The sequence below is a fragment of the Dermacentor albipictus genome, chromosome 10 (genome assembly GCF_038994185.2).
Source record: "Dermacentor albipictus isolate Rhodes 1998 colony chromosome 10, USDA_Dalb.pri_finalv2, whole genome shotgun sequence".
NCBI lineage: Eukaryota > Metazoa > Arthropoda > Arachnida > Ixodida > Ixodidae > Dermacentor > Dermacentor albipictus.
The window spans coordinates 43,738,544-43,753,232 of record NC_091830.1 but is presented as its reverse complement, the minus strand read 5'-3'; the positions used below and the strand labels follow the sequence as shown (position 1 = coordinate 43,753,232).

Genomic DNA, 14,689 nt, shown 5'->3' with positions numbered 1-14,689 from the left:
TCTTAAATGATGTTGCAAGTTATCCACGTTCTAATGTACGACTTGGGTGGTTCATTGCCCAAAATAACTTATTCCAATGAACGAAACAATTTGGCTCAAGAACACGAGCATTCAAGTCCCCGTTTCTTCATTACCAAAGTACGGTCATGTACTATAATCACAAGTACGGGGCTCAATTTACAGCATTTCCGTTTTACGGAACTCACCGTTTTTCTTATTTGCAAAATACGGTCGATTCTGTTATCACAACTACGGAGCTCACCGTTTTCCATTTAACGGAAATAATTTTACGGCCTGTCCGTTTTACGGAAACACCGTTTTCCATTTAACGGAAATAATTTTACGGCCTGTCCGTTTTACGGAAACACCGTTTTCCATTTAACGGAAATAATTTTTACGGCCTGTCCGTTTTACGGAAACACCGTTTTTCATTTGACGGAAAAGTGTCCGGCAACGTTTTACCTACAGCTTTGACCGTAAACTGAAGAAATTTTTTTTACAGTGTATGGCGCTGCAGCTAATATTGCACTTTTCTACTGCACAATTTCTACTAGCAATGTGCTTTCTATCAAGCACACTGTGGTGTTGCAGCTTGAAAGTGCTATCTTTTTCACCGTTCAGTGATGCTGGAGCTGGCCTCTGTCGTAAACGGGACTACTTGTAAAACGCATCTATATGTGCAAAAAGCAAGCACAACCATATGTGAAGCGACAATGCAAAAATATTTGCCTTTCTTTTTACTTACCCCGAATGCTCTTGTGAGTCCTATGACTCCATACTTGGATGCATTGTATGCCGGAATGGGAGGGCAGACGATCAAGCCTGAAAAACATTGATAATACGATTAGTGAAGGCGTTTCGTGTCCAAAATTGCCACTGCGGCTATTACGCTCGCCATGATGTAGATATATTGGTGTATTTTGATGGCATTAGCTTGTTAGTTATGCATAGGAATTTAAATTAACCGAGGTGCGATATTGTTCAGGGCCACCGCCGCAATGCGGCAACCACTGCTGTGAATGAAACCTGTCAAGTCGTGCTCAGAAGCAAAATGACATGTTCAACCTGGTGGCTTTCACTATGTAAATGCATGCATTTCATGAAATGTGATTATTTCACTGACTAATCGTCCTTCATTTCGCGAATTCGAACATAGACATGTTTAAATAATCGCAGGCTACTGCTAGGTCTGCACAACAAAAGCAGCAAGCGGCATTTAATGAACAGTAATTATATAAAAATCTTAACCCCCCTAATAATAATGCGTATATAGGGGAGGACGAAATACAGGTCAGTTTAGTTTTTAAAGTCCGATGTTCTCTTTCATTTCTTCCAGTGTAAAAAAATAAATGAAGTAACTAGACCAGTCACCAAGCAAAATATATCTCAATTTCGTGGAGTGGTTACTTTATTCCGAAATAATGCGAGAGAATGATTTAACATTTAGTGACTTGAACGAGCCAGCATTAGGCATCTAAAAGTGACTAAAAAGAATGGTTCTCTAATTTTCCATTTACAGTCGTTCTATATTTTAATAACTATGCTTGTTGTATTTGTTATACCATACCCTCTGTAACGTATCTTCGGCCTTACAATTAAAAAAAATAAAATGTCTTTTCGTAGGGAAAAGCAATAAAAATGTTTAGTGACCATATTGTGTATATATATAGTGGCGTATGATGGTAATTAAAGTAAACTTTGTCATAAGAATATTATATTCAGCAGGTCTAATTGATTCATAGTTAAGACGACTTCGAACATTGTACATCATATAATTATAGGCAGACTTCACCCAATTTCTAGGTATCCAGTATCTAAACGAAAACGAAAGTTATTATAAGCTAACTCTACCTACTCAGGAAGCATCTATACGTAGTGAAAATGTTGCCGTATCCCTAAGGCAACGCGGGACAGAAAATGTGGGCCGATCGCGATTGCAGTGCCGCCTAATACAGCGCCTCAAAGCGCTAGCTGTCAGGAGAGGAGAGTGCCAGAAGCTGATACGTAATGCTGTGGAAAGAAAGAATCACGTGAAAAAAAAAAAGAAACGCCCCTGGTCTGAAGTTTAGAGCTCTTGGATGCTGCGCTAGAAGACATAGGTTTTATCTCACCATTTGTCGTGCATTTATTTATAACGCTACAGGCGGACTTCAACTTCAAACTGAACTTTGAACTTCAAATTCAACAGTGAAAGTGAGTGCACTGTTTAGTCAGTAATGTTAAGAATTTTAGCGTTAGCAAGCGAAGTTATACTAAGGTAGTAAATTGTGCGACAAGGCGGTAGTATGGAAGAGAAACATTTTTTAAATAGGGAATTTCGAACACATTTCAAATGGCTGTTAACTTATTCAGCTCTGTACGTACGACAAAGTCGACGTAAGGAAATTGAGCAGAGGTTGCAACGTGTCTACCATTGACACTATTACTCTATATGCTGACAATTGGTGGTCAGCTCGCCAGAAGGAACAATTTAGCTGGGAACTACACGGTATTAAAAATGTTTGAGAAATATGTAACTAGCAGGCTATATTATATTCCTTGGTCGAACTTGCTTGGTACGTTTCTTGCAATGAATATGAGTACGTGTGTTTGAACTGTATGTCACAAAAGAGGGATACGTACCAGCAATAGATGCAATGTTGATGACGTAACCTCCTTCTCCGCCTCGGTCTTTTCCCATGTATTCTAGTGCCAGGAGTGTCCCAAAGTATACCGCCATCTAAACAGTGAATAAGTCAAGGAACAAGTCGAGAATGTACATTATTAGAAAGAATTACATGATTGGAAACGGTTGGCTCTCTCGTGCAGCGTCCTTGAGGGAAAGAAAAGGAGGATTATAAATGCACCTACGAGTTTCTGGTATAGAGCGATCAATATTAGGAGTAAGTACTGGAGTAAGAATTCCAGGAGTGAACCAGGAGGTACACTCAAACGTGGTAACAATTTGCTTACGACTGTCGCGGGATTTCCAGAGGTGCGCAGACCAATATTGGACCTACAAAGCTGAACAAAATTCCCGATTAATCAATCTGCTTAATTACAAACCTGGCAAGCCCATGAACCAACTACGTTTGTATCAAAAAGCTTCACAGGGTACGCTTATTACAGTGGAGTTGTTATACGCTAGGTTCTGGTGGTTTGTGTGCGTAGGCAAAAAAAAAAAGGCGGCCACTCCAGAGCTAAAAGAGCTAAAGTATAAGCAGAAGCTTATAGCCGGATATGCTGCGGCGGCGTTTAATCACTGGAAGTGTCAAAACTGTGATAAAAAATATCGTAATAATAAGTAAAACCGAACCGGACACTGGTTAGTTTGGGTTGCGGCTGGACGTCACGGGATCTGTAAGCAAAACCCATAACCTTATCTCCGTTCTTTTCCACCTATACAACGAGTAGGCCGCGTGCGGTGAGGCCTGCGGAAAGACAGCACACTTACGAAGAACACTTTCATGAACAGACTCAGGAGTGTGCGAGGCGACGGCGGGCGACACGTAATACGGGGGGCGAAGATCGCTCCGCAAAGGCCAAGCGTGTCTAACTTTGGTTAGATCACCCGCAGGGATCCTGCTCTAATCGTAATTGTGGGTGATTTCAACATAGGCGCGTCTCGGCCATCCAGAAAGTGGTTCGTGGCGTTTCTCTTGGAAAGGTTCGGCAGTCAATGCTACACAAGTACCAGTGTGCCCACGACGCGTCATCGGTCGAGTACAGACTTCACATTGTCCAAGAACCTTTCCAGTGTCGCCACAGAGTCACTCACCGTATTTCATAGCGATCCTAAAGCGATTGTGACCTTGCTGACTATACAATAAATTAAAAGAAAGCAAACAATGGAAGGTTAAAAATAAAGAAAAGGCATTGAGTATGCAATTTGTTAAAGAACGAGACATGGTGAAAAAGCGAAATTAATTTTTGTATGAGTCGTATATTCAAAGAACATATTTATTATCAACATATTTATCACTATATATACAGCTCCGCTGGTCATCCACCTTGACAAAGTGGAATGGCTTGAATTTTTAATTTGGAAATACTTTGAATGTAAAGAGTTTCAAATTTTACTTCAAGTGAAAGGCTTCAAAAATCACAATTTCTGCCTAAGTGCTCTAGGCGAGCCCATTGGAAATATAACTAGCGATCCGACGAAACTTCATGGTAGCAATGAATTTGTCTCCAAGCTCGTGTCTTGTATAGGAGACAGGATTGCCCCTCGTCGATAAAGATTCAGATTTGTTACAGCGAATAGACATGTTGTTACTTTTAATGTCGATTCCTGGCCTTACTGTGAGATGGAGCGCCGCTACTAAAGGAATTACCACTACCAAAGTACGTGCTGAGAACAGCTTTGCGCTCATAAAAACAAAAAAAGGACACTGCCCTTATTGCTAAAATGATATGGCGAAGGGCAAACGCCCGACAAGGCGGACACAGATTGTGATAAAGGGATGCAGTGATGTCTGAGGACAAAGGTGATGTACGATGCTTGTCCAGGAAAGATTGGTGAGGAAAGTTGTATACGAAGCGACAGAAGTGACATACATGCAAACAACTTTGTCTATTTTGTACTCCCTTAGCCACTGTGACACATACACATTCCTCAAGGTTACGTAAAATTAGGCACGTACCTATGCTGCACGAAATATGGCGAACCAAATGTGCGAAAGTCGAGCAGTGTAATGATGCTGATGAACATTATGCTCTGCCTTATTAAGAGGTCTCTATATTTTAGAAATACACATGTGCAAACATTGTATGGACAGGCTTCGTTTGCGATTCCTTTTTTTTATTAAATAGAACCGACGTTTCTTCAGTGCCACCATATTTTGATCGATATTCCGAGCTATAGGAGCCGAAGCACCAGGCGGTACATACGCAGCGTTCCAAGCATTTATCACGCCTAATACAGGTTATGGGAGAAAATCAGGGTCGCCGTTGAATAATATAAGTTATTATCGTTAGAAGTTCTGTGTGATTCAGGGATTTCGATGAGAAGACAACATATAAACGCATTTTATGTTGCAATTTGCGTTTTTGTTATGACGAACGCAAGCGGGCTGATTGGAACTATTTTGGGGATGAATTACATAGTATATTAGTGGGCTTGCTGCGTCGGACTAATCGAACGACCAACTGGACACCGTATTTGGCTGGCAAAGGAAAGTCAAGGCGCGTAACAGGATGAGAGAACAAATACGTCAAACGAGCCTTCAGTTTTTTTCTTGAGTTATTCCGAATGCACATAGCTTACACAGGAGCTTGTAAAGTATGCCTAACAAGTAAATTCAAGGCTGCGCACAAAACTATCCCAGCCCATGCAACACGTAGTTGACTTTGAGGAGAAAGACTAGAATACGCCTTGAGATTCTTCGACAGTTGAGTTGAGTTACACGGGAGTGGTTTAACCCCACTACCAGATCCTCAGAAAGGAACTTTTGGGACAATGCACTCAGCTGCACGTATATACACTGAATGTCCACTTTGATGTGCAACGTATACTTACCGTGTTGATCTCAAATATCTTTCTCCAACTTTCCTCGCCGGCGAAACCGGCGTTGTTCACAACAATGTCCAGTCGTCCAAACTTCTTCTTCACTCGGACGAAACAATCTTCCCAATAAAAAGGGAAATACACTTGTGTCAGGTTACAACCTTGTCACTCTGTCGGCATGGTCACATCAGGCGCAAGTGCAGAGGTGGGAAGCACCGCACTTCAAGCTAATCCTATTCGGTTCAAGAATAAATAGAAGTTTGTCTAGAACGAAATCAAATGAAGATAGTAATAATAGGAAATACACTTTAACACGTGCTAAGCATAAATCATATAGGAAGAAACGAAAAATTATTGCAGCAGTGAGGGCGAGCCCGTGATGCTGCCCGTAGTATTTTCCGCACAAGTACATGAAAATAAAAATTGTGTCCGACTGCAGAGAAAACAGTACTAGTTTCACTTATTATAAGAAGTATTTCCTTAAACGTCGAATTATTTCGACATAAAAAGCCGATATTTATAGAAACATAGAATGCGTAAGGACGAGTTCACTGTTTTTAGAAGTATAAAGGAAGTCAGTCATGTTTAGAATAAACTTCATATTCCTAATAAGCAAAAATGCTAACAGAACTGAAGGAATTGAATTGGATGCCGAGGTTTTGCGTGCGAAAGCAATGACGTTAATATGAGGGTCGCCATAGTGGGGGACTCTGGGTGAATTTTGACCTCCAGGGTATCCTTATGGTGCCCCCAATTCACGGGAAAGGCGCGTTTTCGCATTACGACTTCATCGAAATACGACCGCCGCGGTGGGGATTTGATCCCGGGACCACGTGTTTAGCAGCACAGTACCGTAGCCCATAAGCCACCGGGAAAGGTGAAACTGAAGGAAGAGGCAACCTTGCAGTAAAGGGGGGGGGGGGGGGGGGGGGGCGTAGCCGAGCCCATCAACATGGGCAACATGCTGTACTCTTTTCTTTATATTGCTCTTGCACACAGAAAAATTATTTCCCCTTTTCTTCTCCTGGCTCAACTGTCTGTCGCTTCCTGTGTTTATGAAAAGTAGAGTTTTTCGGTTTGTCTTCTTATTATCGCTCATTAATTCTGGATTTTTTCACATACTGCTTGCTCGGCCAGCCACCATTTAGACCAACCAAAAATGTTGGGTGTACAGATACCATTCAACACCGCTTCATTTTACACGGTATCGTGTTTAGTAATTATACTGTACTTTGGACGCGTTCTCTTCGTACTGCCTGCGCGGGAAGCACTTGCTGAAGGTTATGTGGACATTGTATCGTGATTCCCCCCCCCCCCCCCCCCACACACACACAAAAATGAAACTCGATGCTTTGTGCAACATAAAATACAATCACGATCATATAAATGTACGAGGCGTAATTTGTATGTTCTGGATTCGTCTCCCACCGGCGACAAGTAATCTTTTGTTCCGCTTTAGTTTTCCCCTTTCTTCATTATTTTATACATTTCAATTTCAACCAGAGCAAATTAACACGATGCTTTCTTTGGCACTCATTGCCATTTGGATTTCTTCGGTCGTAATTACGAAAGATCGAGTCCCTCTTGTCCCTACCTCTGGTTCATAAAATGCAATGGCATTCATGAAAAGGGTAACGTTGTAACGAAATTATAAATAAAATATAAAATGAAATAAAGCACCCTTTTCCGTAATAATAAGCACGAGTGACAGTTGGAGCTTATTGGAAATTTTGGGATTACACAGATCCGAGGAGAGATTGCTCTTTCATTTATTTTTTTGCTAGTTGTAGTTGGCATCGTCATTAATAAATGTAGTATTGTGGAAATAATATTTCCTAATATATATAATATAATATAATAACATTTCCTTTGAGCCAAAACAATTTCAGTGCACCAGAACAATTATCTGTTTTTACGTAAATAGAAGCGTTTCTTGCTTATTATTACCCAACATATCAATGAGATCATACTCGCATTACTTATGATGGTAACGTAACTGCAAACGTATATTTTGGCGTAATTTCGTTTTTGCCCTTCTAACATAACACACGAGATTCGCCTCATGGTGTAGAATATGGTAAGCGGATCTAATTTGATTACGCGAAAGATCCCACTGAAGATAGGACAGGGATAGGCGAAAACATTTTCGAAGCACTCACTTTTCGTTAAGAGGATCTTACCTTCGAAAGCTTCGTCGTTAGTTATGTCACATTTCATGAATATGACACGATCCTCTCCAAATGTCGCTTTGAAACCACGCTCGGTGTCGATTCCAGCAGATTCATTTAAATCGATGAACGCAATCTGCGAAACGTAAAAGTGCAAGCAGTCGTTCTGTAATCAGACGGCCTCTTCATGATGAAGGCGAACCGATTATTTAAGAGACGAGGTACATAAGCAAGGAGGTAGCATTCAAAGGCAAAACTAAAGATTCCATGGTGTCTGGCAAATTCAGAACACGGGGCCGTGGTGACCTACAGATAACGCCATCCTTTTTGCAATTCTCCTTCATCATTGCCTGAATAAATACAAAACTTGTTTGCATAATGCGCCTACTAGGACGGGCGTTTTCCTTTAAAAATCGGGAAAAAGAAACGATTTTGTGGTTCCGGCTGTGCTTTGGTCTGGCTGAGATTTCGCAGAATTGAATTTTTCGTTGCGGATGGTTCAGTGTAGCACTTAATACAGTTACGTGCCTGGTTGTTAAAAAACACGAAGTGGCATTTGTGGAGGGGACGCTAACTACTGTGAAAGCGGTGCCAGTACGGATTTGTTTTGCCGCATGTCGGCAGCAGTAGATAGTAGCAATTCTGGGAGGACTGCCGCATGCCTGCCACTGCTCTGGAACGCGTGAAAACTCTCCTGAAACGGCTGCTTGCAGCAACTGTCACCCTGCGGACACACATGTCTGTGCCGTCTGCTTCGTCTCAGCAACTGGATACCCCTTCCGTGAAAGCAGCTGCGCTTTTTGCCCCACTAAAGCAGGCAAGCATAACTGCACCAAGTGTTACAGTGAATGATCTGGCTTAAAAATGCGATGTTTTTGCGAAACTTGAGCAAGAAGAAAGCAGCGGTAAGCGCGAATCTTTTACCGTGAATTTCTGCGAGAGGCCCACTTCCCTGCCCTGTGTACACAGCTTCCTGTTAGACAAACTACGCATTACCCAAGCTGATAACCAAGAACTATGTTTATTGTAAGAAAGAAGATCGGTACGCTTGGAAGACCCATTGCCATCACGTGAGTCGGGTCGAGTTGGCCATCTTGGTGAGCCTTGGTGCCATACACTACGCTCCTTGCTGACAGTCAACCGACCCCAGTAAATGCGCATAACAAGCCTTCGCTATAATACAACCTATGATTTAATTTGATGTTGCTTTCTTTACAAAACGTCGTGTTAGTTTTAATTTAATCTAAGTTACTTTCTTAACCGAACGTCGTTTTATGCATTGAGACACAAAGAGAAGTGGAACGCCACTGTAGGTCTCTGCAAAGTACGGGAATGAATATCTCGGAACTGTCCTCATCCTGAGAATTCGTTCCAAGTGGATTAGCCTTGCGAACTCCACGGCTAGAATTTGCAAATGGAAATAGGGACCGTCAAATAATAGGCACCTAATTAGTAAATGTTTGTTAATTATTTGATTTAGCGCCTTTAATTTTCTGTGCAATCAATGTCCGTCTCTTCGAGTAGGCCAGCTCATGAACTAGAATTGTGCTATCCGCCACAGGCAAACTTTACGTACTTATGAAAGTGTTCACTGGAACACCCAGTGTACTATATATTTTATAATAAATAAATGTCAATGATAACGTAGACGTTAATCAAAATGCAGAACTCGAGACGGGGACTACGTGTCGACATATTCTTGAGCTGTCTTCAAATTCTCCGAATGTAATTAGCTTTTCAATGCCTCTTGAGAAAAGCCTTGTCATAGTGAGTTCACATTCACTGCTGGCAGGTAAATATGCCTCAAAAAAAGCGTTTGCGTCACAGATGACACATTTCGTTGCACGCCTAAGTATGCTTCAGAAATAAATATGCGTCGCGAATTACACGTTTCTTCTTGCTAGGTGTGCGGAAGTCGCGCAATTGTTTGTACTCGCGGTGCCTTGTACTCCAGTATTCTGTAGGCTGTGCTTCACTGTAGGCTTCAGCAGGCGTGGAAATGAAATTGTTAGTAGTGTGAGTAAATAAAGCAAGTGCGTCCACTGTACCAGAAAAAGAAACTTAATCCGAAATCAACAGAAATAATTTCTGCTGCCATTCTTTTTACCCCGGAAATGGGGCATGATGCTTGCTTCCGCATATGCCCACAGGTAGGATGGGGTTAGGTAGCAAGCCGACATATGTCACTAATGTTTATGCGGACTTGGATCCGCATTCCAAAACAATGTGCAAGTGCAGTACGTGATGTAATGTACCCTCGATTTGCTTCCAATTTTGCTAAGGTTGTGCTCATGTGGCGGGTCTCTAAAGTTAACAATTCGGAGCATTGTGCGATAATGAGTGATTTCTAATTAATTTTAATTATCCCAGACACTTTAGTAACTCCACCTGTAACTAAGCGTATGCTCTGATATCATATCTATAACGAAAACCGTGAGTTTTATACTGTACTATTTATTTTCTATTTTTGTTCTGATTTAATTTGAATTTTGTCAAAATTTATCACAGAGATTTCTAATTAATTCTAATTATTCTAGACACTTCAGTAACCTAACTTGTAGCTAAATTTATGGAGTGATATCATATCTATAATGAGACCCATGAACTTTGTACAGTACTATTTCTAATTCTCAAATTTATTTTAAGTTTCCTCCCTGGTCGTCTCAATAATTTATAGTTATTTCTTATTGTTCCATACACTTCAGTAACTCTACCTGCAACTAATCGTACGCTCTGATATCTTATGTATAACGAAAACGATGAGTTTTGTACTGTACTATTTATTTTTTATTTTTGTTCTTCTGATTTGTTTAGAATTACGTCCTTGGTTATCTCAGTGATTCATAATTATTTTTAATTATTCCACACACTTCAGTAACTCAACTTGTAAACAAATTCATGCTCTGATATTATATCTAGAATGAAACCCGTGAATTTTGTACAGTACTAACTTTTTTCTGTGATTTATATTAAATTTCCTCCCCGGTCATCTCAGTAGGTGAAGCGGAAGCGCTGCGCAAGAAACAAGGGTGTCACTCGATATTCGTGCCAAAAAAAAAGGAAAAGAAACATGCTGATATACGCTTCACTTTCTACGTGAGGCAAATGTAGTTCTATCTACGTTCGTGTTATCGAGGAACGTGCAGCTATTTTTTGCCTATGTTCTCCGGCTTTCACGATTAGACTTCTGGGAAGAGGCCCTAAACACGTGTCGCATAAGATAAGCTAGACTTTGTCATTGTGTGGTAGCCGAGCAGGCTACGGCTCTATTTCTGCCGAAACACCACTTCTTATAATGAACTGGAATGTTAACTACCCGTATCTGGCGCACACTGACGTATTTCTGTCTCAGAAATATGCCTATCAGTGTTCTGACGGCGCCCGTTACGCAGGTTCTAGCAACTTCTGAGGCTTCTTAGTTATATGGAAAGTTTCCCAAACATCAGCTAGTACTAGTAGGATGGCCCTATGAAACCGGGCATTTTAAATGTAAGCAAGATTAATTTAATAAATAGTAAATCAGACATCCACCCAATCCTAGCAATTGCAATCATAGCATAGCAATTGCTTTTTAGTAAAATTGTAGATTCAATGATCACTCACTGCACTTGAAGATGAAGTGTTCATTCCAAAACTATACTGTTGATGGAGCAGCTATTGTGACCTAAACTGTTCAAGCAGACTGTGCTGCGATCCAGATTTAAAATAATTTTATTCGTTCCCTACTTGACTGATTAGGTTTAGCATCACAAAGTGTAAAGAAGTTACTTCAGAGGAGGACTTGGCATTTTCGTTGACACCAATGTAGAGCGAGGATGTGCAATCATCAGCTCGTGCTGATGGTTCTCACGATACATCGTGGTGCGTATGTAAAGCTTGCGCATATCAGGCAAATTATATGTCATCAATTTCTCTAGTAATTCAATCATTGCCACAAAACTCTTGTAACTACAGTGCCCGGGACAACGCGTTGAAGTTTAGAGTCCAACGCACTAGAACAGACCGGCTGCTTAAAGAATACCTCGTCCAAGCTTACCCGGCAGCCTTGCTGGAGAAGGTGTTCCGTGATTGCTTTTCCCAGACCCATAGCTCCACCCGTAACCAGGGCCACTTTTCCGTGGAGAGAGTCACTCATGGTCAATCCCTTCGAAAGCCTGCTAACGCAATAGCGGTCAACCCACGTTGTCGGTTCAAAGCGTGTTCGCGGTGTCCCAGTTTTAGAAACCCTCTCTGGTATCTCCGAGCCGGTCGCGAGGGTTCAAGGGAGGCTGTGGCTGGATGCGAGCGAGGGAAGAGATATCGTCCTTGGCTGATAAAACGTACGCAGACCTTGGTGCTTGAAGGCAGTTGAGTTTGTGAAGTGTGTAATGCGTCACTGGCAGCTCCTATCGGCTTTCTTTGCGCGCTTGTCTGCCGCCCCGGCAAGAAGAAAAAAATTCCGACAGAAGTCATCGCACGATTAAAGCGACGTTATTGCGATTAGCCCTGAAGCGATGCAGGGACACCGCATTGCGAACTTTCTTAATTTTTGGAGCTGACTTTCTTACTTTTCTGTCATTCACATGTTGTTCTCTTCGCTGCAGCTGAGAGTTCCTCGCTGAATTCAGACTCTGGACTTCTTCAATTCTGTGTTGCTGGCTTCATTCCTCGCGCCCTTGTTCTACTTCTCGGACACGACGCTAAAAAGCGCATGACATACCCAATGTGATGCCTTCGCCTTAACGAAACTTTAGGCAGGACTCAGGAACAAGAAATAATCATGTTTACCTCAAGGCTGTCATAAGCGTTGAGGCCATGAAAGAAAATAAGTCTCCTCGTTTTCTTTTCCGTGCTGTTGTTGTTGTTGTTGTCCTGAATGGCCGTGGCACATACCCACAGTGGGGGATTGGCCAAGAATCGGGCGGTTTAATTAGGTGCCTAAAATAATAATGATAACAAGGGAGTTAACAATTTGGGAGTGTGAGTTTAAAAGTAAGCGTTTTGTGTTTGGAGAAAAAAGGAAATAATCAGATGAAAACCGGGTATAAGATAATAATAATAATAACAATAATAATTAATAAAAGGTAAGAACTAAAAGAAAGCTATGGTTGGGAGAGAGAACGATCAATCTAACATGCAAATCGATTAGTTTCGATGAGGTAATTTTGGAACGCCAAGCAAACATTTCTGTGGCTGAACCCAACAATGGAGGCCCCAAAAGACAGGATCACAGGCACTGATAAAGTCAGACCAATAGAGCGAAGCGGGATTTCGAGTAGTCGTTTTCTTATAATAGAAAAACGTCTGCAAGACAACAAGAAATGATCGATTGTCTCCGCTTCGCCACAGAATGAGCATAATGGTGAGGGCACCAGACCAGACCTGTGGAGGTAGAAGTTCAATGCAGGTATACGGCAGCGCAGCTTCGTGATGGACACTTCAATTTTCCGTGTTCCGTGCTGTCGTGACCGCGTCTCTCGCGTGTAATTCTTCTTCTTCAACGAAACTCTTAGAGGCAGCTACATTATTCGCAGTAACCTCGTCGCTCGAGGAGATGGTCTTCCTGTTGAAGACAAGTCCCACAGGCTGCGAAGCTTCACTGGTATTCGCTGCGTAGATTTGCAAGGCAGTTTAACTACGCAAGCCCTTGCGTTACTGTCGCGTCCCCTTCAAAATGCTCGTAACTCTGGCACTCTTCCACACTTGACGAAGAGATTGGTCCTCACGGATGAGACCAGGTTATCGACCGATAATGTCCATCCGGGTGCATTACTGTAAGCGTGACGAAAACGCACAGCTCGCAAATATTTATTTTCTTGATCGCTTCCAGAAGTGGTTTGGTAGTTGTTGACGGTGTAGCGATCTTCTCGTTATCTGTATTTTTTTGGAACACGATAATCTTTTGTTTGTTGACCGGATCTTAGGAGCGCATTACGTCTGTTCACAGCGAAGAAATCTGAAGGCTGTGTGCATCGGAGATAATGTAATGTGAGGGATCGAGAGCTCACCAGTGCTTTTACTACCACGTTCTGTGTGCATTGCGATTCTCATAAAAGCCTGTTAAAGAACAAGGAAACCACTCAAAATAATCGTGAAGGAAAAAAAAATTATGGGGCTTTACGTGTGCCAAAACCCCACTCTGATTATGAGGCACGCCGTAGTGGGAGACTACGGAGATCTAGACCCTCTGGGTTGCTTTAACGTGCATGTAAATCTAAGTAAATGGGTGTTTTCGCATTTCGCCCCCATCATAAATAGGAAAGAGGTGGAACTAGATGCCCACCCGTTTGCGGTACCTTAGACCATGACTTGTCATATTTGCCTATCCGCTTGACGTCGCTGAAGGCGTAGTTGCTCGTTGCAATCTGTTGTTTACTTTGTCGCTGCTGCGATAGCTAATAGAGTACATCAATTTGAGTGCGTCTGCTTTACGAAAACACTGCACTCTCCAAACGACAATATCACAGCCGATTACTCTGAAACGTGCGATGACAGTTGTCTACACTCAATGACACAAAAGCACTTTGATTTTGTCCAGCCTTATTTTTGTGGCTGTCTTAGTAAATCAGCAATTGTCTTGGTCCTTTCTTTTTCTTGTAAAGTACAGTCTGAAGGCAGCCTTTCGACAGTGCTTCCCTTATACTTGTCTCTGTTCTTCCTATAGTTATGTACGTCAATTCGCGAGACATCTTTGGAATCGTTGCTTGCGAAGTTCAATTATACAAAAAGAGCAAAAGAATGCCTCAAATGCAAGACTTGCCGTAAGTATGCGTTCTCTTCCCGTAATTCGTATAGACGGCTTGCATACGAAGGAGCGTTTCGTGGGATACGAACCAGACGCACAAGCTTTTCATACCCACAGCAGCGCAAGATCACACAGCCTATACCCGGAGACAACTTTTCGTGGCAGCAGAAGCAAAGCTATGCACACGTGCTCGTGGAGTATCTGTTTTGTGTTAAGTTGTACCGACGTTTTTCTGGTGGTTTACAGCACCACGAAAACCAGACACGAATATCGGAAACCAAGAAAACTAGGAACAGCAAGAAACAAAGAGAA

At 41.9% G+C, this 14,689-nt stretch overlaps 1 protein-coding gene across 2 annotated transcripts in view; it reads right to left on the bottom strand.

Annotated features, from left to right (window-relative positions):
• The window catches only part of LOC135914843 (15-hydroxyprostaglandin dehydrogenase [NAD(+)]-like), a 32,041-nt gene extending 19,522 nt beyond the window's left edge, over positions 1–12,519 (bottom strand). Inside the window, exons 1-6 of one of the 2 annotated variants that reach the window (XM_065447762.2) lie at positions 12,421–12,519; positions 11,690–12,332; positions 7,666–7,789; positions 5,498–5,604; positions 2,623–2,719; positions 746–822 (exon numbers count right to left, since the gene is read on the bottom strand). In XM_065447762.2, the coding sequence (XP_065303834.2) occupies positions 746–822; positions 2,623–2,719; positions 5,498–5,604; positions 7,666–7,789; positions 11,690–11,788 (504 nt within the window). In that variant the 5' untranslated portion in view covers positions 11,789–12,332; positions 12,421–12,519. Of the gene's footprint in view, positions 1–745; positions 823–2,622; positions 2,720–5,497; positions 5,605–7,665; positions 7,790–11,689 lie in introns of both variants that reach the window. The other variant, XM_070528178.1, reaches the window with a different exon arrangement.
• Between the last annotated feature and the right edge of the window lie 2,170 nt (positions 12,520–14,689).